Source organism: Phyllostomus discolor, chromosome 10 (assembly GCF_004126475.2).
Source record: "Phyllostomus discolor isolate MPI-MPIP mPhyDis1 chromosome 10, mPhyDis1.pri.v3, whole genome shotgun sequence".
Classification (NCBI taxonomy): Eukaryota; Metazoa; Chordata; class Mammalia; order Chiroptera; family Phyllostomidae; genus Phyllostomus; species Phyllostomus discolor.
This window is the reverse complement of record NC_040912.2, coordinates 76,197,187-76,222,606: the sequence shown is the minus strand read 5'-3', so window position 1 is coordinate 76,222,606 and position 25,420 is coordinate 76,197,187. Positions and strand designations below refer to the sequence as shown.

At 47.0% G+C, this 25,420-nt stretch overlaps 1 protein-coding gene across 2 annotated transcripts in view; it reads left to right on the top strand.

Annotated features, from left to right (window-relative positions):
- The window catches only part of UBE2H (ubiquitin conjugating enzyme E2 H), a 100,706-nt gene extending 79,360 nt beyond the window's left edge, over positions 1-21,346 (top strand). Inside the window, exons 4-7 of one of the 2 annotated variants that reach the window (XM_028525332.2) lie at positions 96-135; positions 1,590-1,642; positions 15,366-15,494; positions 19,958-21,346. In XM_028525332.2, the coding sequence (XP_028381133.1) occupies positions 96-135; positions 1,590-1,642; positions 15,366-15,494; positions 19,958-20,082 (347 nt within the window). In that variant the 3' untranslated portion in view covers positions 20,083-21,346. The remainder of the gene's footprint in view (positions 1-95; positions 136-1,589; positions 1,643-15,365; positions 15,495-19,957) is intronic. The other variant, XM_028525334.2, reaches the window with a different exon arrangement.
- The last annotated feature ends 4,074 nt before the right edge of the window (positions 21,347-25,420 follow it).

Here is a 25,420-nt window from a genome sequence, read left to right as displayed (position 1 = left end):
TTTTCCAATTCTGAAATTGTTTCCGGTACAGAAATACTTTAAAACTAATTGTTCTCTGGATACTTTTTGCTGCTAATTAACATCTCTTTTTACAGGATTCATGAATAAAATTTTCCATCCCAACATTGATGAAGCGTAAGTAACTTTAAAAATGTTTAACCCTTAGCAGCAACTGCTCTTGATTAGCGTTCATCTCTCTCTTCACTGTACACAAGCCTCAATTATCTTTCTGGATTTTATCGGCAGATAGGACTGTGTGAGTGGTCACTTAAACTGTAGCGTCCCAGGAGTATGCTATTCTAACCACTTAGTTCAGGTTCTGCTATTGGACTGCTTAGCTTTTCCATGGTCATGAATGGGTCCTTCATTTCCTTGATAGCCAGTTAGCATTTGTAATACTTCACATCTCTGTTCTCTTTGTATAGACACAATTCAGAGAACTGTTTTCAGTGTACAGATTTATCATTTTCAACCCTTAAAGTATTTCTCAGTGTGCGAGAGTAGAGCAGACATGAATAATTGTGGTTTCGTTTCAGTTATTGAATCTTAATTATCCCTTTCTTTCCTTCTAATATGAGAGATATTTTAAAATGTGACACCAGTGCCTCCTATTTTTTTACTTTCAGTGCTGTTTAGAATATGCGATGATTTGTTCTGCATTTTTTCCCTTGTTACGGCACTAAATTTTGGTATTTCGTGTGCATACATGTACGTGTACAATAGGGTGTTCCAACCCCTGTGTGAGGAGGTCGTATACCTGCATCGTGCCCCGGGGTCCTGTGATACGTCTGTGTATCAGTCACGCTAACAACAGGATGCTCTCTTAACACACCTGCAGCGCAGCCATCAGACTCGGGAACTAAATGTTAATATAGTAGCAGTTTCTAGTCTACTGCCACATCCCGGCCGTGTACTTCTTAGCATTTTTTTTTTTCATTCAATAAAGGATCCAATCCAGGCTCAAGTATTGCATTTAGTTGTTATGTTTTTGTAAACTAACCTGGAATTATTTTAATCAGCTTTTGATGAAATTGGTGTTATTAAAAAATTTAGACCAGTTTTATTTTATAGGATGACTGTCCCTCAGTTTGGGCTTCTCTCATGTTTCCTTACCGTGACACTGAGTGTGCACTTATGGCCAGAAAACCACGAAGTGGGTTGTGTCCTCCTCGGGTGTCCTGTTCGGAGGCACACAGGCCTGCCGGCCTCTGGTTACCAGTGCTCATTCTCATCTGGCAAAGATGCTGCTGGTTTCTCCATTGTATAGTGACAGTTTTTCCCCTTCAATCTGTAAGGAGTCACTTAAGACAGGGTGGGGGAAAAATAAGTTAACAGTTGTTCGTGTGGAAAATAATGCAATAGTAAATAATAGTACAAGAATAAATTGTTTCATGCACTCACAACTGTAAACCTACTTTTGCCATACCCTGTATATTCTCCTTATCATATTTCCCTAATTGGGATTCTTTTTTTTTTTTTTTTTAATAATCTATTAAAAGTATTTTTCTTAATAAATAAAATTAGTTGCCAGATACATGCAACTAACTTTCTGATTTTTAAAAAAATGCCATTCTTTCCATCTGTTTCAGGTCAGGAACTGTGTGTCTAGATGTAATTAATCAAACTTGGACAGCTCTCTATGGTGAGTTTGGCCATGGAATACTTTTAGAGGTATTGAGACACTGCCTTAAAAAATGTCGTGTGGCTTTTCTTCTCTGATTTAAGATGTTTTGTTGGGAATGGGAAGGGATTTTTAAAGGCCTGGATGGGAAAGTTTGATCAGTGGGGGGGGGACAAGTTTTCTCACAAGTTTAAACTTTGGTGTAGCAGAAGTTCAAAATAATCTTGTGAGGTTCTGAAATTATAGTGATATATGTAGACATAGAGATATATATATAAAACTTTGCATATCTGTGTATATTCAGAAGCACATTGTATATGTGTTTATCTGTAATGCCTTTTATTTTTAGAAACACTTTTAGAAATGTCCCTGTGAAATGGTACAATGTATAAAGAGGTTTGGGGGATCATCTGTTTCAAAGGCTGGAACCGTGCCATGAAGCAAAGAATAATTTAGCTTTATCTTTAGTGCCGAAGTTGACATCTCTTCCAGTGGATCCACAACGTGTTGCCTAGCTCAGCAAAATACCGTGCTCAACACCGCAGAGAAGTACAAGGAATATCAAGCCTTCTCTCCCTGAGCTTGTAACTGGGTTGGAGAGCTAAACACACTTTAAAATACATTGGAAGTTAATTAGGGCTGCAGCAGATCGGTGTGCTCGCCCCCCACGTGTCAGACGTCTCGTGGGTCACAGGCCCGCCCTGCTGTGGTGCACCCCACCCTGTGAGCTTCCCCTGACACTCGGGCTGGGAGCGGTCTCTGGCCACTCTTACATTCTATAACTGTCTTTTGTGGCCTGCATTTCCTTTCTACATTGTGTTTGTTGTTACGCCTATTTATTTTGTGCTACCTGATTATTTCCTGCCTTAAGAACCAGTTGAGGTGTGCATGTCTGGTTTGTCTTAAGTCCCGGCACTCCTGCCAGAGGGCCTTGCACCCAAGCGTTTGAAAAAATGAGTGGTGCAAACAGGTGCTGAGAGGTACAAGAAGAGGGAGGGAAGACCACTGTAGGTTGGGGTTTACCAGGGATGGCCTCCTGTTGTTGAAGAGTTGTGAGACCTTTTAAAGGTTTAAGGATTGCAGGCATCTGTCTTACTGCCACCACCATCTGTGAGTCACCTTGCCACGCACCCTTGTACGAGAATGGTGCATGAGAATCTCAGGGAGGTTGGTCACCAGCAGCACACAGTAATCCTTTTTTCTCCTCCTGATTCTGCCATTTAAGAATTAGTTCCTCTGCCTGGAGTTTTCTTCCCTAATCTTTGAGTGGCTGGTACCTTTTCTCACCTCAAACATAACTTCCTGCAAAGCCTCCTTTCCTAGCTCCTGCGTCTAAAGTAAACATCCCTCCACAGTGTGGCGCCCTGTTTTAGTAATCTGTCTTTAAAACCAGTATCTGTGTATCATTTACCTTGTCCTAGTAGAGTGTACACTTCGCAGGAGCAGGGGCTTTGTAGTGTGAGCGCATGTGCACACACGCGCATACGTGTCTGAAACGGTGCTTGGTGTGCAGGAGGGGTGCAGATCTTTTTTGAATTAACGAGTGGCTTCATCATGCCCAGTGCTGTTCAACGTGAGAGTTCTAGGGAAATTACAGCTTATGAGGAGAATCAGGCGACAAGGAAGAGACACACTCCGGAATCCTTTTAAGATGCTTTGTTTGGTAAAGAAGTCCGTGGCAGGCTGCCTGGAATATCTGATGTAATGATGTCCTTCCTTACACTGCATTCACATTTTAGAAATGTACACAACAAAATACTGCAAGCTGGTCCCAATTATAATACAGTAAATTGGATGTTAGTTTAACTAATTATTTTACTGTTGACCAGAAAATCTTTGTGGAAGAGGTTTGCTGATTCTCAAGTACCTCACATCTCAGAACAGATCATTTTTATTATTTTTATTTACTTATTTTTCACTTTTGTAAAGACTTTATTTACTTTTAGAGAGAGGGGAGGGGAAGAGAAAGAAGGGGAGAAAAAACATTGACTGGTTGCCTCTTGCCCACCCCCAAGTGGGGGGCCTGGCTCGTTATTGGAGCCGACAGCCTTTTGGTTTGCAGGCCACCGAGCCACACCAGCCAGAGCAGAACAGATTATTTTTTAAATAATAGCTTTATTGAATTATAATTTACATACATAAAATTCACCCATTTAGAGTGTGCATTTTGATAGGTTTTCGTATATTCACAGTTGTGTGCAGTCACTACCACATTTTCATGACAAACCCTTTCATCCCCCAGAGGGAAACCCCTCGCCCTTAGCCGTCACCCCCTTCTCCTCCCATCCCCACTCCCCAGGCCTAGGCAACGACTCCTCCGTGTCTCTAGATTTGTGTATCCTGGACATTCCTTATGAATGGAATTATAAAACTCGTGGTCTTTTGTAACTGCTTTTTTCCCCCCCATTCCATGTAATCTTTTCGAGATTCATCCATGTTGTAGCATGTATTAGTACTTCATTCCTTTTTATGGCCAAATGATATTCCATTGTACAGATGTCACACACTTGTCAGATGATGGATGTTTGGGTTGTTTTTACTGTTGGGCTCTTAGAAATACTCGTGTACCAGCTTCCATGTGGACGTAGGTTTTCATTTCTGCTGGGTGTTTACCTAGGGGCATTACTAGGTGGAGTGGTGGTGACAGGCTGACTGTTGGAGGAACTCACGGACAGTTTTCCAGAGTGGTTGTACCCTTTTACATTCCCAGCAGCAGGTGAAGAAGGTTCAGGGCAGACTTTGAAGCAGGAGGCCAGCACAACCAAGGTTTCATCCTGCCTATAAAATGCTAGAACGTGTTCTTGTGTCACCTTGCAAAGCATTTACTAAGTAACAGATTAAACCTCATTGGTCAAAGTGAACTTTGATTTCCATATTACATGTGTTTCAGTTATTGTTAAATGCTCCATGTAATGCAAGAGTGTGGGCATGTTATCATTACAGGTAAGTGCAGGAAACCAGAAGAATACATTTAGAATATAGCCCATAGTATATTGTGTGTGAGAGAATTGTCTTGATATGTTGCTTTAACCCCAACTTTTCCTTGAGAAAATTTCAGAATTTTATTTAAATTTTAAAAAGTGTAAATTTAAAATTTCTTTATTGATCATTCTAAGGGCAAGTAAATATGGTTTATATCAGAGTATTTGTGGAGAGGGTTGGTTCAGAGTACCTTGTTTCTTTCAGACTTGCCTGATCTTGAGATCTAAGCCAGATTTTCATTACACACTGCTAAAGCCTCTGGCATCACAGATTAATCGTAATTGGTGAATTCTGAATCACTCAAATTTTTGCTGTAATTCTTGAGAAAAATCTTCATTAAAAGGCCAAAAAAAAAATCTAACTTAGTATGTAACGACTAATATTACATAGTTGGATTATTAGCACAAATAACCGAAAAGCAGAGGCTCAGCCAGGCAATGAAAGCTTCCTTCAGCAGCGCTGCTGTCCGGGCTGGTGAGCAGCGGGGATCGCGGGAGAGGTTTCCTGCAGTTCCCTCTGCCCCGGGGCCTGTGCTGAGCCGCGGGTACAGCGTCTGTAGTATAACAGCAATTCCCAGTTGCAGTTTCAGACTTTCCTTCCATAACTTGGTAATAAACAGTGCTTATGTTTGTAGCAAATCTGGTCCTCTATTCTACCCTCCAGCTTCCCCCCACCCAAAAATAATAATTTCTGGTAGCCCCTGTGACTCATTGCTCCTGTTCTCATCCGGGTTTTCTTTGCCAGGCGTACAGCAGTTTGTTCATTCAGAAGCTCAAAACTGGCACAATTGTAGTTTAATCAACCAGTAATTTTTAATTGTATATTAACCTTGCGAGAGAGCTCATTACAGTGAGTAATATGGCTAATTTTCTAAAGATGCCTGTCATCAGTATGAAGCCCTCTCTTGAGTATTTAGGTTCTGTTGTTACTCTTGTGGGCTAAAAGGAAAGGAAAGGGTGCTGGCCCATAGTGGATGCGTTTGGCCGCCTGTGCCTTAGCATCTTTCCTGGAAGAGCGAGCACCTTCCTGCTTGCCCTTGCAGACCAGACAGCAGTGATAAAAGCTCTGGGAAACTTCAAATGTAGTCAGGGGGTAGTCAGGGGGTCTGGATTTCAGTTTCAAAAACAACCGTAATTTTTAAAGACTGGCGGAAGGAAAGCTCATTAAGCCATAAGTAGCTTTTTAAGCTCCTCCTCGTGTTTTTCAGTTTTTCTTTTTTTACTCCAAACTACATATTTTATCCACAGTTGTCTTTTCAGCCCAGACTCCTGGATGTCAGGTACCTTCACTGAAATACAGCTTTAATGCCCCTCCCACGTGTCTGGGCCATGCAGACTTGACCCCTGCAAATTGTGTTTATCTCCTCAACTTTCATTTGACTCACTCCTCAGCTGACTTGGTAAATTACTTATTTTGTGGATCGAGTTGTGGACATGGAAGGTGGAAGACAATTTTCTTATAAAATCCTGCAGTTTATAATTTTATTCCTGCCCTTAGGGTTGCTAGCCAGTAGACTGGATACTTCCCGTATTTTGCTGGTGAGAACAATCAGCATTTGAGAAATGACTTCCCTTAGGTCATCTGGGGGGTCATAGCAGACAAATGAAGGTGACTGCAACAGAAAGAATGCTAAAGGGACTTTGAGATTAGAATTAGACGAGAGAAACAAAGTTTGTTTTCCGAAGCATTTAGACAATTTTTAAACCATGAATTTATTTAATGGTAATAAATCATGGCCTAATACATTTAAGCTGCTAAATGAATGAAAGCTTTCTCATGTCGGAAATACTTAACTCCACCCCTCTTTTCAGTTAGATAGCCTTGTGAATCTTTCCAAACAGTTCAGATTTTGGCTGAAGGTAAATGTACCTTAAATTAATGCTTTACTTGGAATTAGTGTTTGCTGTTTCCAGACTTTCTGTGCTAGTTACACAGATAAAAGGTATATGTATCTGTCTGCATGGATGATTGGCCAACAACTACTGTTTGAACAGGCTTGAAAACCCACTATTGATCCATCCACGGAGGAACCACAAACACTCACCTGCCTTTGAACAGCTGGCTGTCATCATGAGTCTCTGGGACAGGTCAGGTAGAGCAGCTTCTCTCAAGTGCTGTGGGGTAAATGTCAGCGGTGGTAGATAAAGAAGAACTCTGCTGAGTGTGGATTTGATGGCTTCGACCGTGTTTAGCTCTCTCCTCCGCCTCCTTGATCTGTCTGCTTGGAGATGCTCAGATGTGGTGTTCGTACGAGGCCCAGAGTTTAATCCACTGTACGCAGACAAATGGGATCTCTTGGGTTGAACAACTTAGCAGAAATTTGTTAAAAACACCACGTTCATGTTCACTGGTGGTCAGCATTAGAACTGTGGAGTAGTCCAGGCCTCGTGGATTGTGGGACGTGAGCCTCACCATGAAAGACAGCCACAACTTGGTCCTGCTTTCTTTGGGGCTGCAGTTTCAGGACTCAGTTGTGATTATGTGGATTTGTTTTCTCTGTGTTTGCTTGTGATCGCTGCGTGTAAGTCAAGTCTGCCCGTGCACGACCGCTTACCTCGTGATTGCATGACGTTATCTTGTTCTTTTCTGATGTGAAGGACACACGAAATTATCTAGTAATTAAAAACTTTAATAATGAGTTTTAGCAGGGCTATAAGAATACCCAAGTAGTTAATTATACATTAACCGCATTCATTTCTGGAAGGGTAATAACAAATCTTATTACCATGTTTTAGCTTGCAGTTGTTCAAGGTAATTGGGGTCATGCCATGTTTGAACTAGGATGACCTCTGAAGAACACCTGAGGAAGGTGGTTAATGTTTTGAGATTGACATGGCAACCCAGGGGATTGTTTTTGATGAAAGAGCCTGTTTTCTTCATTCCAACCTAACTACTAGCGTTCATTTTCTTCTGCAGCTGTCCATAGTTACGTTACATTGTGGGGAGGGTGCTGCATTTAGGCAGTGGATGGGAACTGATTCTCTAAATTAGTGGAATGCTTTAAACTATTCGTGTTCCGTAACTACGCACCTCTGGTTGGTGATGTGGCACTCAGCAGAACGTGGCTAGTGCCTTGCATCTTTGACGGTCCCCTTTCCCGCGTAGAACAGAAATACCTGTGTTTAGCTTGGAATACTTAAAAAACTATGTTGCTGCCTACCACTAGTGAGATTAAGTGTATTCATGTATGGCAAAGATTCTTTGGATATCTAATTACTAGTTTTTATTAATTCCTACCAATTGCTCCTTTTTTGTGTGAGAGAGAAAGAGGTGTGCGGGAGGGAGGTGCTTTATTTTTTGGCCCGCACGACCCTTGTCATGAGACCTCGTTCTGTCTTTTAAAAATTCAAACAGACTCTCACGAGAACATACATAAACCTGATCGGCTCAGACTTTTTGTACATTTTGTCCACACAGAAAAACTGTCTCGGTTAAGCACGCAACCGGATACGTTCTTGAGTTGGTTGCCTGGCAGATTGGTGACTGGATGTACTATTCCGTAGCGGCGTGTCAGCACTGTAAACCAAACACAGCGAGGCCCGCCTTGCCAGCAGCCCCGCCACGCGCCACGGGAAGAGTCTGCGTGGCCTCCTGCGTGGCCAGCCGCCTCCGCTCGCCACAGGTTTGCCCCCAGAGCGGCTGTGAGATGACCTTTCCTTGTTGAAGATGGGTTCAGATTAGTTATTTTAGAGAATGTTATTTTAACTCCCCAAGCCTTTTTTTCTTTCAAGTCCTTCCTGTTCTGGGGCATTTAAGGCAGGAAAAAAGCCTCCTGGTTGGCTTTACTGAAGTTCTCGAGGGAATGTCCGTCTGCGTCCAGCCCGCTGCTTTCCATGTCTTGTTCGTGCGGACCAGCGGCTGGGTCAGACGCGGCGCTAACTCTCCGGCTGATGGGCTGCACGTAGAATTTCACTCTTTCTTCGTGTTCCCAGACTGTGAGCAGAAGGTTAAAGTAAAGAACACTCAAATCCTTTGGTAAGATTGAAACTGAGGAGCTGATGAAAGAGTAGAAAAATAAGAACTATTAATGAATCCCAAATTATTAAATAAGTGAACAAATCTGAAATTTTTATTTATTTGCCCCGTTTCAGTGTTACCCCCAAAGTGGGCTGCACATGTGTCTGGATGTTGGTTTTTCATACATATAGCAGATAGCCCCTCCCCAGGAAAACCTTATGGGATGAGTGAAATGGACTTTTATCCTCGGGTTTTATTTTGAATACATTTTAAATTCCTGACTTGCTTAGCAGTTCATGATGAATTAATTACAGTCCCTTGTAAGATGAGCAAAAGTCAGTCGGTGGGCTTGTTAAAGGTCAGCTCCTGATTGTCTATAGTAACTCAGGGATATGAGTAACATGAAATCCCAGGTGATCCCAACTTGCTTAGCCGTTCGTTTCAGCTGTGATGGCCAAAGCCCAAGGAAAGAAGTCTGTGTGAGTCAGAGCAAATCACCTCCTAGTGCTGTTTGCCCATCTTTTTGTCTTGTCTTCTCCTCCTTTCATCAGTCCTGCTCCCTGTGAAATTACAGAACAGTTCCATGCCTTAGGGAGTGGTGGCTAGCTCCTCCATTCACAACTTGCGAAGCGGGGGGGGCCCTTCTCCGGGGGGAGAAGGGCAGTGAAATATAAATTTGTTTGGATAGTGTGATACTGGAATATGATGAAGAGTTGTGAAGGAAAACAAGGGGAACTTAGCTGTTCATGGGAAATGACCTGAGTGATTGTTTTAAGGAGGCTGATTACAAAGGCAAAAGTTTACAGCCTAGAAGGCCAGCCAGCATATGGTTGCCTTGCTCCAAGGCTGGGATGATTTACTGAGCCTGACATAGTTACATGGCAGGGGAAACAGAAGAGGAACTAGATTTGTTTTATTAGGACCAGTAGAGAGTCTGGGAAACTGACTGATAAGTGGGAAAAGGGAGGACAGCCTAACCACGGTCCTCCCAGAGGTTTGGGGCCAAGGAACAGTGTTGGAGGCAACCTAGCTATTGGGAGAAAGGAACAGACTTTCAGGGAAGTAATTTTAGACACGTTGAGTGTGACAAGGCCAGAAATATAAAAGGCTGATTGGAAAGAATTGGTTGTCATTAGCATAGGCTTACTGTAAGATGATGAGCTTCCCAGAGTGAGAGCGTATAAAGCTAATTCTTAAAATACAAATTACACAGAATTTACACTACTGATGTCTTTCCAAACAAGCTTTTCCATAGTGCTTTGGCTTTAAAGAGAAGGAACCTGGGGCACTAGGCATCTGGGAGATGAGGAGTAGAATTGGAAAAGCGGGGTGAGAGGTGGCGTTGGAGGAGGCGTGGATGGTGCTAAGCACCCGGCCCTGGCTGTACTGTGTGATGGTGGTGTTTTCTGAGCCTCAGCATTGTGGGTGTTACCTCTGAAAAACAAGTGAAGGTTGTGCAAGTTAAAGTCTCTGAGACGGCTGCCTGCTTGGTAATTGTGGTTCCTGGTGGGGCAGACCAGGAGGAACTGGGCGTCCACAGGGTTTTAACCTAAAGAGAGCAGTGTGCTTTACAAGAGTTTCCACTTTGATTTTCAAAGGCAATAAAGGAAAAAAATAACTTACGGTCACTGGTTCATGAACAGCCAAGAATACAAAGCAAGATGTGTGATTCGCGCCCTCTGCGTGTTCTCCTTTAAGCTGTACGCCATCTTTTGTAAGTCACCTGGAGTAGTGGTGCTTCACTTTGCAAATGGGTGCTTTTCCCCCAGTGTGACTCATTTTAATTAGCATGCATTCCTTAAGGGATACAGGTAGAAGAAGTTTTTGCTCTAAGGAGATGGCATGTTTTATTAATATTTTAGTCTAGTCCTCTTTGATGCAGTTTGAAGGCTATTTTACAGTCCTTTTAGCAACGTGTGGCTCTTCACTGTAAGGAACTGCAGTACTATCTATAGTTCTTTCTGCGGGTGAAGACAGTGAGGTACAGGGAGGAAGAGACCTGCCTTTGGGCAGGTCACAGAACCAGTCAGTGGAAGGTCTGAGACCAAGGAGCTCCCCTTTTGCTGGGAACAGTTCGGCCTCATGGGATTTGCTCTGCCCACCATCCGCAGTGTGTTAGGGGACGTCCAGCACTACCTGTTCTGCTCTGAAACAGCCCTTCAATGCCCTCTAAACTGGATCCACTTTTTCCTGCCCATGGTTTGGAACACCTCCGCCTGGAGCAATGGCAGTTACTTTTAAAGGGTCTGCAGAAAAGAACAGGGAAAGGGTCGGGGAGGGCTACTCGGCTGGAGCCTCTTCAGCAGCTTAGCTACCAAGACAGCATTTTTGGAGCAAAGAACCCTCAAGCAAACAACCCTCTTCTCATTTGGTTTCTGGGGTTAGGGGGATACGTAGGGTAGGTAATGGTTTCTGGCTGTGCGTTTCTACACACCCTGACACACACACACTAGTTGGTCCTAAATCAGAATCCCTGGGGTAGGTTTGAGACCTCAACATGCATATTATGAAAAAACTCCTTAGGTAAATCTGATGGACAAAAAGCCGAGACCTAGGTTCGCCCATAAACCATTGCTCCTGGCTGAATGGGCTAAATGATGCTGCTTTAGATGAGAGATCAGTGTGGTCTGAATGTTCTAAAAAGTTAAATATGAACATAAGTTATTAGTTTATGTGCCTAAACCAGAGGTGTGGGTGTTGTGATACTGTTAACATGAATACTGGTAAGACCAGGCTGAGGAGTCCGTCCCAAGGGACTGCATCTTGGTAAGTGCTGATTCAGTCCAAGGCAAAAAGTAAGAGCTGTTTGTTCGTCATAAGCCATGCTTCTCAGGAATCTTGGCTCTTAAAAAACAAAGGCAGCCAGTAATGGAGCCAGCTGATGATAATCTGTAGATTAGGTGATGCATGACTGACTCTTTCCCTTTCAAAAAGCAGAAGGTCAATGTTTTTTAAAAAGACTTTTGGGATGATAGATTTATTTAAAGATTTTATCTACAGCATTTATTTTTAGAGAGAAGGGAAGGGAGGGAGAAAGAGGGAATGAAACATGGATGTGAGAGAGAGATGTCAATCGGGGGCCTCCCATACGTGCCCCAGCTGGGGGGCTGAACACACAACCCAGGCATGTGCTCTGACCGGGATTCGAACTGGCCACCTTTTGTCTTACGGGATGACACCCAACCCATCTGAGAGCCACACCAGTCAGGGCAGAATGATAGATGCTTTTATTATTATTAATAGTTCTAGGGGGAAAATGTTTATTATGGATTTTTCCAAAGATGAGTATCCTTATTTCATTTTTTTCATTTATAGTTTAGGTCTCTTCTGCCAACATATTTATCTTGAAGATTTTGTGCACATCTGCATGTTTGAGAGAGATTTCTCGGGGAGGACCCTGTCGGTAGTACTCACTCTGTGAGCCATTTTCAGGAATGCTTCATTGCTTTAATCCTGGCCTTCAAAAGCGGCCGTCTCTACCCCAAACTGGGCTGCATACTTTCCCTTTTCTGCTCTTCTGTGTTACAGATGTGACTCAGCATCTGTAAAATGGATCTAAAGGATCTCAACGCAGGTAGAGACAGGAAGAAAGAACCAATAATTGAGGGCTGTTTTATTTGTTTGGTACAAGTGACCTAGGCAGAGCCACTTATTGGGAGCTTGAAAAACCTCAAGTGGTGAGGAAGGGTATAAAATCTCTTCCTGGAACACGGGAAACCCCTAGTTATGAAACACATTATCTGCGGTATTGGAGCCCTGTCCTGCAGCAGCACTTCTGAACATGAAGCAAGTAAAGCCCATACTTCTTTTAAAGATTTTGTTGTTGGTGATAGAAGCACTCCTCTGCCAACCCTTGTGAGCAGCATGAGTCGTGAGGACGGGCCTGAGAGGCACCCAGGTCACAGTGAGCCCGTGTCTGTGAATGGCCTGGGGCTACTTCCTGTGGCTGAGCTGCTCGGAAACAAGCACACCGCCTCTGAAGTACCAGGAAGCTCGGTCACTGAAACACCTGAAACACCGAGAGGCCATCTTGCTGGCCTTGCACTTGTGCAAAAGGAAAGCTTTGAGGAGGGAGTGGCCATCTCCAAGGGTACACGGTTGTGGTGCAGAGACCTGGGGAGCTTGTGCCGTCACGGAGGTGTCCGTTTTATCCAGCAATGGAGGCAGCATTTTGGATTGGCCCAGGCTTGAAGCCCAGCCCTGTGGGCAGGTTACTTCACTGCATCCTGCCTCAGTTTCCCCATGTGCAAAATGGAAGGTAGTAATGGAACCTCCCTCATCAGTTTTGGAGAAATTAAGAGTGTGTGCCAACTGTTGACGAGTGCCTGGCTTGTAGTAAGTGCTGCGTGAGTGTAAACTCTTGCGCCGCCGCCACTGTTACTATTACTGGTGTTACTGTCACTCTTCATAACTCCTCCCTGCTCTGGGATCGTGTTTAATTTGCAAAACTTCCACACTCCTTGTTTTTCCTTCTTAATTTGCTTACCTTTTGGCATTTTTCTATTGCTGTCTTAATAACCCACCCATCCAAGGATGAAAAGAAAAATTTGTCAGATTTGTCATGTTTTATTAAATATGTCAAATATGCAAAAGAAGAAAGGACGTATTTATGGGAAAATGCTATTTTCAAAGGTTAAAAAGAAGAAAGTGGCATTTGAAGTGTGGAAAGTAGAAATTACAAGCCTGTTGCCTTGACATAACTCTGAAAATATTCTGTGGCCGCATACTGTACATGCTTGTAATTCCAGAGGGCGCACCAGCGGGTGGGCTGCTGCCGCCCCGCGCCAGGGCACGAGTGTTTCCCTGCCCCTCAGCCTCGGCAAACTGTGCTCGGTGGTTTTGCCTAGTGAACGGGTGGTTCTTGGCTTGCTGGATGCATTGCTTCCTTTTTAAAAAATGATGAGTAAAATGGCAGTGAAAATCCTAGTGCAGATTTCTTTTTCTATTTTGATTAGGAGTTGTTTCCTGATGCATGGGAATCTGACTGGAATGTGATTCTTTGGAAAGTGAGCTTTATGAAGATGAGAGAGCCCTGGTCCTTGTGATAACACCAAGTCTGTAACTCGGGGAGGGAGATGAAACTGCTGTTTGCCTCTGCCTCTGCCCGAGCAGAGAGCACAGGGCTGGTCTCGCCTCCCTCTCGAGACCTGAGCTGCCGGGTTTCAGGGTCTGCTCGCCCCCTGTAGTTACTTAACGAGAATGCAGTGAAATGAGCGGTCCACCTCCTCACGGTCTCACACACTTCACGTGTTCAGTAGCCACGTGTGGTGGTGGCTACCACGTTGGACAGAGCAGGTACGGAACAGCTCCGTCGCTGCAGAAAGTTCTGTGGCGTAGCGCAGCTCCAGCTTATTCTGGCCGCCCAGTCCCTTAACCTCACGGTGAGGAGGGAGGGCCGCCTCCCGCTGGTAGGGTTTTCTAGAGCGGAGGTCGGCCGACTCGGGCTGCCTGTGTTTTAAAGGCTCTGTTGGAATGCAGCTACACCGTTTGTCTGTTGTCCGTGGCTGCTTCTGTGCCGCCGCAGCAGGGCAGTGTTGGGAGGTTGTGCCAGACCAGATGCGGCCCGTGGCCTGCAGGTGCTCACTCCCCCTTATGAGGGGTTTCCATTCCTTTTCATCTACACCAGGGCATCCCGGCCTCAGCACTACTGAAGTTTGGGTTCATATAGTTATTTGTTGTGAAGGGCTGTCCTGCACGTTGTAGGATGTTTAGCAGCATCCCTGGCCTCTCTCCACTTCCTGCCCCCTCCCCCACCCAGTGGTGACAACCTCAGTTTCCTCCAGACGGTGCCAGGCACCCTCGGGGGAGCAGAGTCACCCCTGGCCGTGAGAACTAATTCACAGCGGTGTGGCCTGACGAAATGTCCATCTGTAATACTCACAAGGTCCATTTAAAGAGCAGAATAAATTAAAGAATACTTTTAATACTACCTTAGCACTCCCTCCGGAAACACATGTCTCCCGTAGCGTGTGGAGTAGCTAGAACAGTGCAGAGCAGTGGAAGCATGGGGTTCCCGTTCACTGGCCGCTGATGGGAGGTCACAGCATCTCTGGAGTTAACGGGGACGTGTGGGCTGTTCCACAGGTTCTCGGGCCTGCCGGGTGGGGCACCCTGTGACTGCACCGGTTTCGTTGCCTGCGGGGGGCGGGGGTCGTGTGTGCGCACCCAGCACCTTATGCTGAATCTGGCAAGAAGGGAGTAACTAAATGTTCATTAAATGACTATCAACAAATGCAATAAATTAGTACTTACCTGTCTTATGATTTTAAGTGGTCCATGTAGGTTCTTACCCTCATTACCCAGAATAATTGAATAACTGGTTATATTTATCTTAATTAGAAGTTATGAGAATTGAATTAAATGTCAATACCTATAAAATTGTGTTTAGTTCTTTTAAGATGTGGTGCTTGACTACTCTCCAGGGTGGGGACTTCCAAGGCTGGAGGAGAAGGCCGTGTTAACCGATGAACCCCTCATTGTGTGAGAATGTAGCGTGTTGGGGCACACATTTTCATTAAGAAACACTATGTAGTACTTCCAAATTCTCAGTTTAGAAACTGGGGCGAATTAGGGTTGGGACAGTCACCTTTCAAAGTGAGTATCAGGTATACCTTTATCTGGCTCTTCAAGTTAAAATTAAATTTAAAACTTTTTAAAGTGGTTTTGAAAGGAGTATGTAACGTGTCATGGAGCCCACTCCCATGTGGTCCAATATCTAGGAAGGTGAGCAGCTCCGACTATGGAACTCAGGTGAATTTCAGGTGAACGTGTTCCGTGCGTGATGTGCTTCTGTTTGTTTTTCCAGATCTTACCAATATATTTGAGTCCTTCCTGCCCCAGTTGTTGGCCTACCCCAACCCCATAGATCCTCTGAATGGTGACGCCGCGGCCATGTACCTCCACCGACCAGAAGAGTACAAGCAGAAGATTAAAGGTAAGGAAGCCAGTGGTTTCACCTGGAGACAGGGGAGCTTAGTCTGTTGGGCTTCTCAGTCACTAATAATTTTTCTCAGGCCCAAAAAGACACAGCTGCTGGCTGGAGCAGAGCTCACCAGCCTCTGCCAGTGGTTCTGAGGGCGAGAGACAAATGTGGAAGGCCGGCCGGAGGTGGCAGCACAGAAGGGAAGGAGAGAGAAAACGCAAAAGGGAAGATGAGACAGTGGGAGGGTTCGCTGTCAGGTGTTAGTGGATGCGACCCTGCCAGCAGTCCCTGCGGACACCCGTCCAAAAGGATCTCTGCCTGCATTTGCTTCCTCTTGTCTCGTAAAATTAGAAAATTGGACTTGAGAATAAAGCATTAATTGGGAGGTATAATCTCACATTTGTGTATAGACAGCTATCCTGGCCCTCAGGAAAACAGTTCCTTTTGGGAGTTGGGAAAATAATGGCCACATCCAGCATCAGACCCTTAAAATTAATATCATTTTACTTGTTGAATTAAAAATACCCTGCTGGCTTCTTCGCCTGGTCCCGTACCGGTGCACTTTTACTTGGAGAAGCTCTCCTCTGGGCACGGTCCTGCCCTGCTGCGGACTCCCAGCCCCAGGGCCCTGGTGCCGTGGGGGTTCCTCCTGGGGCCTGAAATGCACCGGTAAGGGCAGAAGCTTGTCAGTGATGGCAGCGCTGGTGTCCTCGCCCTCCAGGATTTAGAATCCTGGTTTCCCGTCCTCGAGCCGTGTGCATGCTAACGGGGCGTGCAATTCACAGAAGGGAAATCGCGGCGGTGAAGAGCGGTTAGAGCCTCACACAGGCATGCCCGCGTCCACCCTGCTGTCCTCGTCCACTGTGTGTGCGTGGGAACTTCCACGGAGAGACAGCTGGGCACACGAGTTCCACGGAAAGGAGGAGAATCCAAAGTCCACGGAGACAGGCCCATCCTTCTTAACAAAAGGAAGGCCTTGAGATCCACCCAGGTTTTAGCAGTGCTTGCCCGTCTGCCTGGCGGCTCAGAACATTAGCTTCTGCAAGGCGTGGGCCCCTCTGAGGCACAGTTGCAAGAGATGGCAGTAGGGATCGTTTATGAGGGCCTGAGCACGTAGGTCTTCCCTCTGAATTGCGCAGCTGGGAGACAGAGGGAAGCGTTTGGGGCTGCTGGTGGAACACGGGTTTCCTTCTCAGTGTTCTCCTCTTCTGTGGTCTTGACAGGGTTTCGTTTGGTACTTCTGTTGAGATAAAGTAGAAATAAATCTACTCTAATTTCCTTAGGTTTCAGGTGCTTTGCAAATTATCTAATTTATGCAGCAGAATATCTACATAGCCAAACAAACACGAATTTTTTTTCAAAGGCAGTTTCAACCAGATGAAATTCTGTTATGAGACCGTATTAAAACTTGGACAGAGGAGTCACTGCACAGGGTCTGCAACCCGCAGAGCCTCGGTGCGTCTGCGCGTCCAGGGCGCCGCAGCGGTCAGACGCCGGCCCTGCTAGTGCACATCCGCTGCAGCGCCAGTCGCTCGAGGAGCCCCGCCTACGCTTCTGCCTTCGAATGGCTAGTCCAGCTTTCTGGAGGGTTCATGCTGGCGACCATTTTGGCTTACTGAGCAATCTGAGGCCGTCAACGGCCATCAGCCCTGAGCTCACCCCAGCTTCCTCCTCTGCCTTTGTTTATGTCCCCGCCCCACCTCTTCCCGGTCCCCTCCGATGGGACGGGAGCGACGGGAGCGGTGCCCTGTGCTGCCTCAGAGACTCACTCCCCGCACCAGCCTGTGATCTTGTTCCCCACCGCTGCATCTCCTTCCGCCTGCCGCGCCTGCTTTCCTGAGACTCTCAGAGGCGCCTGCATTTAGAAGCTCAGGTCTGCTCCTGTGGATCCCTTCAGGAGCCTGGCTGTTGATCTCCTTACGTTTTCAAACTTCCCGCCTCTGTGCCTTAAGCTCATGAGGTCTAGTTTGTTCCCCCTCCTGTACTGAATCTGTGATCTCATTTCTTCCTGGTATTTTGGGTCCTTCTCAAGACCTGTTTTTTCAGGGACCTCTCTGCAGCTTTGGTATTTCACCTCTTGCCTTTCTGAAAACAGTGCTCATTCCGTTCCCAGACTCAGTCATTCTCTTTAAGATTCGGTCCTTCAGTCTCTCCCCCACCCTCCTCCCCCACCGCTGAGGAAGCCTGTTTGCCCCTCACAGCTTCAGATAATCCCCCCCAGGTAGACGATTTCCAAAAATGTGTCTAGGCATGGCCTCCCTCCCCAGCTGCCCACCGAACAGGCCCATGCCCGACAGTGCACACGGGTGGGTGTGCGCCCTTCTTACCGGGAGCAGTGTCTGCGCTCACACGGGGTCCATGCCGTGTCACCCTGTGAACGCGGGGCTGCCGGGAGGACGGGCATCATTGGTACTCTGGACACGCCACTCCCCTGCCTAGCCTTTGCTGAGCGGCCTCTCAGCTTGCGTTCCAGGTTCTCTGCCCCTGTGTGCGACCCACATCCTTGCCTCCGCCCCTCCAATGCATCTGTGTATGACAGTACAATGCGATGAACTGCAGATACCCAACTGTATTCTTTTCCTTGGGGAACGTCTCAGCGCTACAGAAAACATAGCCGTGCACCCACCACCCACCTCTAGATGAACCTGTACATTGCCTCATTTGCTTCAAAGATTTTTAAAGAAAACAAATGTAGTTCTCTCTTCATGTTGTGTTTTAACATTCCAGCCGCGTCCTTCTCCCTCTGCGCTTCCTGCGAGGCTGTGGCTTCCCCCAGAACGGCTGGGCTCCCTCCGGCCTGGCTCCCACTGGGCCTCGGCCCTGAGGGGTCTGTGCAGGGGTGACTCTGCCTGGCCCTCGGGCCGAGCCCCTGCCTCTGTGCTTCCCTCTGGTGGCCCTGTTCTCTCAGCGAGCTTGCTCTTTCCTTTCCTCTCTCCCGAACGGCCTTGTCCTCGTAAGCACTTAGTACATACGTGTTTCCTTGAATGTTCTGAACGGAGAAGGCTGATAGTGTCAAATTACAGTGTCACAGCCCCGCATCTTCTAGAAAGGAAGAAACAAAGCCAACCCATTAGAGAGTAAAAACAAAATTCCTGGGACTTTAATAAACGTTTCTCTCACTCTAAAAGGTGAACTAAGGTCGGTTTCTATCTAGTTAGGGGCGCTTTTTCCCAGCTCATCTCTGTGAAATGTTGTAACTAAGAATTTGTTAGGACTCTTAAGTCAGGAATCTGCAAACTTTCTTGTAAAGGGCCAGATTTGGCCATTATGGCCCTGTCACTTATTCTTTTTTCATTTTTTATTCAATTAATTCATTTATTTTTAGAGAGGGGGGAAGGGAGGGAGAAAGAGAGGGAGAGAAACATGGCTGTGTGGTTGCCCCTCGCGTGCCCCCTTCTAGGGACCAGGCCCGCAACTCAGGCGTGTGCCCTGACTGGGAGTTGAACCTGTGACCCTGTGGTTCAGGGGCCTGCACTCAGTCCACTGAGCTATGCTGGCCAGGGCTTCTTTTCTATTTTTTATACAACCCTTTAAAAATATTTTTTTAAGTGTTCTTATCTAAGTTCCTGCACTGAGTTAGCCCAGTCTGGCAAGCCCTTTTGGCCGTTTCCCTTCCTCTTTCGTTTAGTCCCTGTGATCCCTGGGAGGGGAACAGAGCTTAGGGATGGGAGGAGATACTTGGGGCTTTTCCCGCTGGAGTTCTACGTGGGGTTCCGAGTGTCTTGCCTCTTCCCGCTGCGTTGGCTGTTGACTGGAGAACAGCGTGCACCCAGAGACTTCGGGAACAAGTTTAGTGGTTTGTTCAGCAGTTTTTCAGCCTTGGATATAGGAGCATAAATTTTACCAGCTGCTTCAAAAACCTGACAGGCAGGGTCTATTTAAACTAAAATCTATTTCTGAAATAATAGATTTGGGCTGACGATAATTACAGAACTGCGAATCTGAGAATGATGGGGGATTTCCTTACGAATTACTGTGGAATCATAACTAGTCCCGTGCTGTCTGGGAAGTGAATGGTGTTGCTAATACAGAAAGTTAAAGTGCAGGCATCGCACTTTCCTAAACCATCAAGTTTGAAGGAGGGCAGTGACACCGGGCAGCCCCCAAGGAGGGCTGGAGGCCCGGTCACCCTGCTGGGCATCCTGCAGGTCCGCTGACCTCCCTGTGCCACGCAGCAAGGCCCGGGGGCGTTGGGCTGCCTTCACACACCCCTTTGGGAAGCGCTGGCCCACAGGCGTTCTAGGGTGGCGTGATACAGCATGCTCGTTCCTCCACAAGTCACATGTCCTGCTTTGCCTCTCTTAGTAATGGGAACAAAGTGTACAAGCTCCAAAGTCTCCCCCATGGCTTGCACGACCACAGCTGACGTGTGAGGAGAGCGTGGACTTCCCTGGGGCTTGCCCACGTGAGGGTCGCCGAAGCTCATGCCTGCCTGCTCACTGCCCTTGTGTTTTCTTTCCCTGTCCCCTGTGCAGAGTATATCCAGAAGTATGCAACGGAGGAGGCACTGAAAGAGCAGGAAGAGGGCACCGGTGACAGCTCATCGGAGAGTTCTATGTCTGACTTTTCGGAAGATGAGGCCCAGGATATGGAGTTGTAGTAGCAAAAGCACCTGCTTTTCAGAAAGACTATTATTTCCTAACCATGAGAAGCAGACTATAATATTCATATTTAAACAAAGCAATTTTTTTTATTACTAAACAAGGTTTTTATGAATAATAGCATTGATATATATATATTATATATCACCCTTTAGATCTTGATTTCTTGGTCATTTCTCAACCTGAGGTGCATAGCATATCCCCACATTCCATTTTGGTAGCAGTATGCGGTCCGAATGCATGCATTCATAAGTCCATTTGGCCAAGTCAGCCTGTGTGCTGCTGAACTGTCAAAAGAAATAGCCGCTCTGATAGATAGACACGAGTAAAAATAACAGGAAAAAGTTGCTTCTTTTATTGATGGTTCCAAAGAAACAAACCAAACCAACCAGCTCTTGGATGTGAAGCTAGGATAGTGCTTTTTCAAAATGGACAGGAAAACACTGGGGAGGAGAGGCCAGCCGTGTGCCTCCCTGGGGTTCCTAGGTGGCCCCGTTTCTGTGGAGTAACAGTGTGGACAGGGAGCGAATTGGAGTAGTGAAACCTAAAACAATTTTTGCCTCAGATTTTGAGTACATTTTTATATGTAGATTCCTGCCCTTCTGGCTGCCCGGCCCTACAGCCACGAGTGTATTGCTTTGGAGAACCTTTGGAAAGTGTTTTCTGAACCCGATTCTTTCTCCTGGGGTAGAGCTTGTAACCCAGACCTTGTCTGCGAGGACAGGACAGGAAGAGAAGAGGGACCGGGAGGGTGTTTCCTCTCGCCCAGCTCGTACGGAGCCGCATCCTCGTCCTGTTGGTGGCCACTCTGAGACCGCTGCCCTGGACTAAGAGCTTTAAATCAGAGGGTGGTTGTGGGTTATTTTTGTTTGGGGGGTTTGTTTGGGTTTTTTGGTGTGTGTGTGAATTGTGCTTAGACAGGTTGCAAATTCAATATTCACCTGCCAAGAGATGGCCGCCTCCTCGGACAGCCCGTCAGTGGACCATTAGACTCGGGAAGAAGACCCGTCTGGCAGCCGTGACTCCTGGGCGCGCTCACTCACGTCTTGGTTTTGGTTTTCCTTCTGCGGCTGCTCTGGGTGGCGGCCCGGTCATCATCTGCTTGCTGGGGTGGGAAATGGGTGTTTTAGACCGAGCACATTCTGAATTTCAAATGAGGAATCATTGGAACAAATAAAGGTTCTTGTACCCAAAGTGACTCTACGTGGGGAAAACCAACACAGTTTTTTTTTTCAGAGTGTGACTGAGTAGAGGAAAGGATTCGGAAACAAGATGTAGTAGTAAAACAGGTTGTGAAGGAAGAAAGTCTTCTCTTCATATGTGTTAAGAGGAAATCAGACAGTTTGAAATGCCTGCTAATGAAATGTTTGCTCAGCGACCACACGTCCAGGTTGCTGGCAGGTTGCTGGCGAGTGCCCTACAGACGCGAGTGCCCTGCAGATGCGAGTGCCGCTGCTGAGGGCGGGGGTGCTCCGAGCGGCGCCTGGGCCCCTCTCCGTGTCGCAGCTGGTAGGACAGGAGCAGAATTAGCCAATCCTCAAACCTTCTCAAGACAGTTTTGGAATGTCCCACTGGGATAATTTAATGTTTCTTTCTGATGTGTGTTTTTAGTTTAGAAGTGCTATATTCCACAAGATTTGAGTCAATGAGGTTGGAAGATAACCCTTTTTTATTCAAAAAGCACAATCTTTTCTTTGAAAATCTATATAAAGTACAATTTTGCTTTTAGCATGATTATTTTCCTAAATAAAAAAAAAGACAAAGAATTTACTTATGTTAATAACGGGCATGAAGCAAAAGGTTTTCTTTCAAAAAAAAAAAAATGCAAGTGCAGTTACGTAGGGCTGTGGTTAGTTCCTGTACTGAGTTCCCTAGCGTTTGTGGCTCGTGGGAAGGGTAGTGTTGACTGTTTGACATGTGATGGTGTGCTTTAACTCTTACCTAGCACGTTGTCTTCTCACTGTCGGGGGAGGGAGGGTCTCTGCTGGCACTGACTTGCTGACCTGCTGAAGTAGCAGTTTGCTTGTGGTGTAACCTTCGTTGTAGGTGCGACGTAGGGTATAGGCTTAAAGTGCTGGGTGGTCATTGGAGTTCAAACAATAAAAAATTGTAATTTTTTTCAATATTGTATAAACAATAGTGTTCTAATCACCTTTCCAGAAAAAAATGATGTCCTGATAATAATTGCTTCAAATCTTGTCCAAAAAACACTAGCAGAACCGAGTCTAGGGAAGGTATGTGAGCAGGGCCACAGCTCTGCTCCCCGACTGCATCCATGTTTTCTGGCGGAAAGACATCAGCTTGCCTGCAGCTGAGAGCTCCGGCACTGGAGGCCCGGCGGTGCAGAATTCCCAGGTGGAGACTTGGTGCGGGGAGGCTGCAGGGACGAGCAGAGCTGAGTGTGGCTGCTCCGTGTGTGCGTGTCTCCATGTCTGTCCTTGTGTGTCCTTCCAAATGTGTGTGTCGAAGGTGTAATTAGGACTTCTCTATTAGCACTGGAAGCTTCTGGAATTGCTACTCAAATCAGGCTTTGTATCTCATCCTGTGCAAGTCTGTTGCATCGGAGCACCAACCTTGGTCCCGTGCGCGTGTGTGGCTCTGTGTAGGTCTTTTCCTCTCTACTGCAAAACTGACTTTGGATAAATTGAACAGGATCCCTCCTTAATGCTAACTTTCTGTCCCTTCCCTGAACCTGGAACAGGTGGGTGTAGGAGACCATACTCGTGTGTAGAGGGAGCTGGAAGACATCTGGCTGTGATGAGGACGCTGGGCCCCCAGTGATAAGACGGGAGAGGCGGGCTGAGGCCAGGGGTGTTTCAGCACCAGAAGCTTTTCCAGGTTGCCCCATCGCAGCCCTCGGAAAAGTGTCTGGGGCCTCTCGGAGAGGCTGAACGTTACTGCTTTTAAAGGTGGTGGTGGTGAGTCCGAGTTGCTTCTGGCAGTGTGCCCCCTTTCTTAGTACCGGTGGTTTTTGAAGTCCTACCTTGGGGTGCGCCAGCACGGGCCGTTCTTCGCCCCTGTTGAAACAACCGAGCTCACGCTCTCACCAAACGCCAGCTGGCAAGATGGCCGTGGTGCTGAATTCGCTGCTCTCTGGCTGCCCCGGCCCCGGGGCCTTGGGGGTTGCTGTTTCTCGGTAGCCAACCCAGACAATGGCATTTTTGCTCCTTTAGTCTTTAATCTCCTCTAATTGCCCTCCTTGAGGTTACTGTGCAGTTTCAACCAGCATTTTATACTAGTGAGATAATTACCAGAAGTTGCCATGAATCTCTCCTGTACCTAACGTTTTTCTTCTTCCACTTCAAAAGCTGTTCTAATTGCCAACTGGCTGATGTAAGCTCCTGGAGAGTGTCTCCCCTGGAAGGAAATTTTTCCCCTCCGAAGTCTCCCTGAAGCCCTAGTTGGCCTTGGCCTGACACTTGCTTTTTATTAAGCTTCCCGTTGGGATGGCTGAGAATCATGAAAAACAGACCCTCCGCTAGTTTCCAAGGGTCAAGTTCCTGGGAAAACTAGTGTTTGATTTTAAGTGGCACGTGACCTTTCTGTGTTCTAGGAACTCAATTAGAAAAGTGAAAGCCATTAACAAAAGTGAGTTTTATTTCATCAGCTTCCTGACTGGGTTCACAGCCTCGTTGACTGAAATCAAATAATTTCTGACTGGGCGCAAAGACCTGTGTTTCTTTGGACTTCTGAATCCATGTTCGCATTTTCGCTGGCCACCGAACACCTTGGCGATTCCATTAGGGACTGGCTGGAGTGGAGGCCCCGCGGGGGTTGGGGGGGAGCTAACAGCCGTCTGGCGGGGAGGTTCTCCCCCCCGCTCACCTGAAGAAGGGCCAGGACTCGTAACTCAGCAAACACTGGCCGTGGCTGTGGGCTTGGGAAGAAATGGCCATCACGTACTGATTGTGTTTGGTACATACTGTGTGATACTTGAAGAGTTAAAAGGGACTGACCAGCCCCTAATTGAAATCTAAGCTTTTTATCACTTCTCTTTTCCTCGCCCTCCCCCGCCCCCTTTCCCTGCATTGTGATGCTCTAGTGGGCACTTCTGTCAACAGGACAAATGCCTCCTCTGACTAGAACCTCTTCATAGTTGTGTATAATGAAAACTGTAAACTTTTTTAAATAAAATGTGTATATACCTTGGCAAATGGCTGGACCTTGATGAATAAGATAATAGCCCCCATGGCGATGTAGCCTGTTTTTAAAGTATCCTTCCTGTTCATCCGGCCCCCCCACCCCCACCTTTCGACTGAGAGGCTCTTACAGGCAGCCTGGGTCAGCTTGGGGCAGGGGTCACGTGTAGGCAGTAGACGCCAAGGGGCCTTGCCTGCCTAGTCCTGCCCTTGTCCCTGGAGTGGCAGGTGGCTGCTGGCTGTGAGGCTTCAGCAGGGCCTTAAAAAGCCTTCTCTTCCGTGAAGTCCTGTGGCCTGAAGGACCCAGTTCCCCCAGTGGATGGTGGAGCAGGCGGGGCTGCCCTGTCACTCACTGTCAGCCCCAACATTCCAGACCTGTCAGCTGATGCTGAGCCAACTTGGCCTGGAGTTCACAGGCAGTGCGGCTTCCTGCCAGGGGCCATTCTGCCTCAACAGGTGTGTGTCCCCCCCCCCCCCCCCCCCACCATGCCAGGTGGCAAACCCCACCAGGGAGGGGAGAGCAGTGGATATTGATCGCATCAGAAGCTGACTGGTGAATTACTGCTGTGTTTTCCTTCCTTCCTGAAGCGTATGCCCTCAGTGACCACCAGGTGGCGATATTGCCCAAGTGCACTGGGGAAGCTACTTGGTGCTGGATTGTGTCAGAAGGCCCTTTAGACAAAGGGGCGAATGTCTTTGGTCATGTTCTCATTCCCCCAACTCTCCACTGTTTTCTTCTTACTCGTTTCCCTCACACTCCTTTCCCTTGCTGCATCTTGATGTACTCCGCAGTAGGCCCAGCTCTGTATCCACCGGGGAGGGGGAGGGAGGGTGGGCCACCTAGGAAACGTCTGGTGTCAATAAACCTTGAGCTCTCCTGTGGCAAGTAAACCCTGCAGCTACCCTGGCTGCCTCCGGTGCTCAGAGGCGAGACGTGCTCTTCGCAGGTGGTCTCAGCGACCCCTCAGTCCAGGGTGTGGTGGGCCAGAGGCCTGAACCAGCCCTGTGAGTTCTGGTCCCATCTCTTTCGTCAGCTGGCTGTGCAGCCAAAGGCTCACGTGCACAAGTCCCTAAACTAGCAGGCTCTGGCTCTGACACTTGGCGACCCCCCTCCGTCTGGGCTCTGAAACCGTATGGGATGTAGTGTCCTGGGAGGAATTACATCAACCTGAGAAACGTCAAGGTTTCAGGATCAGAG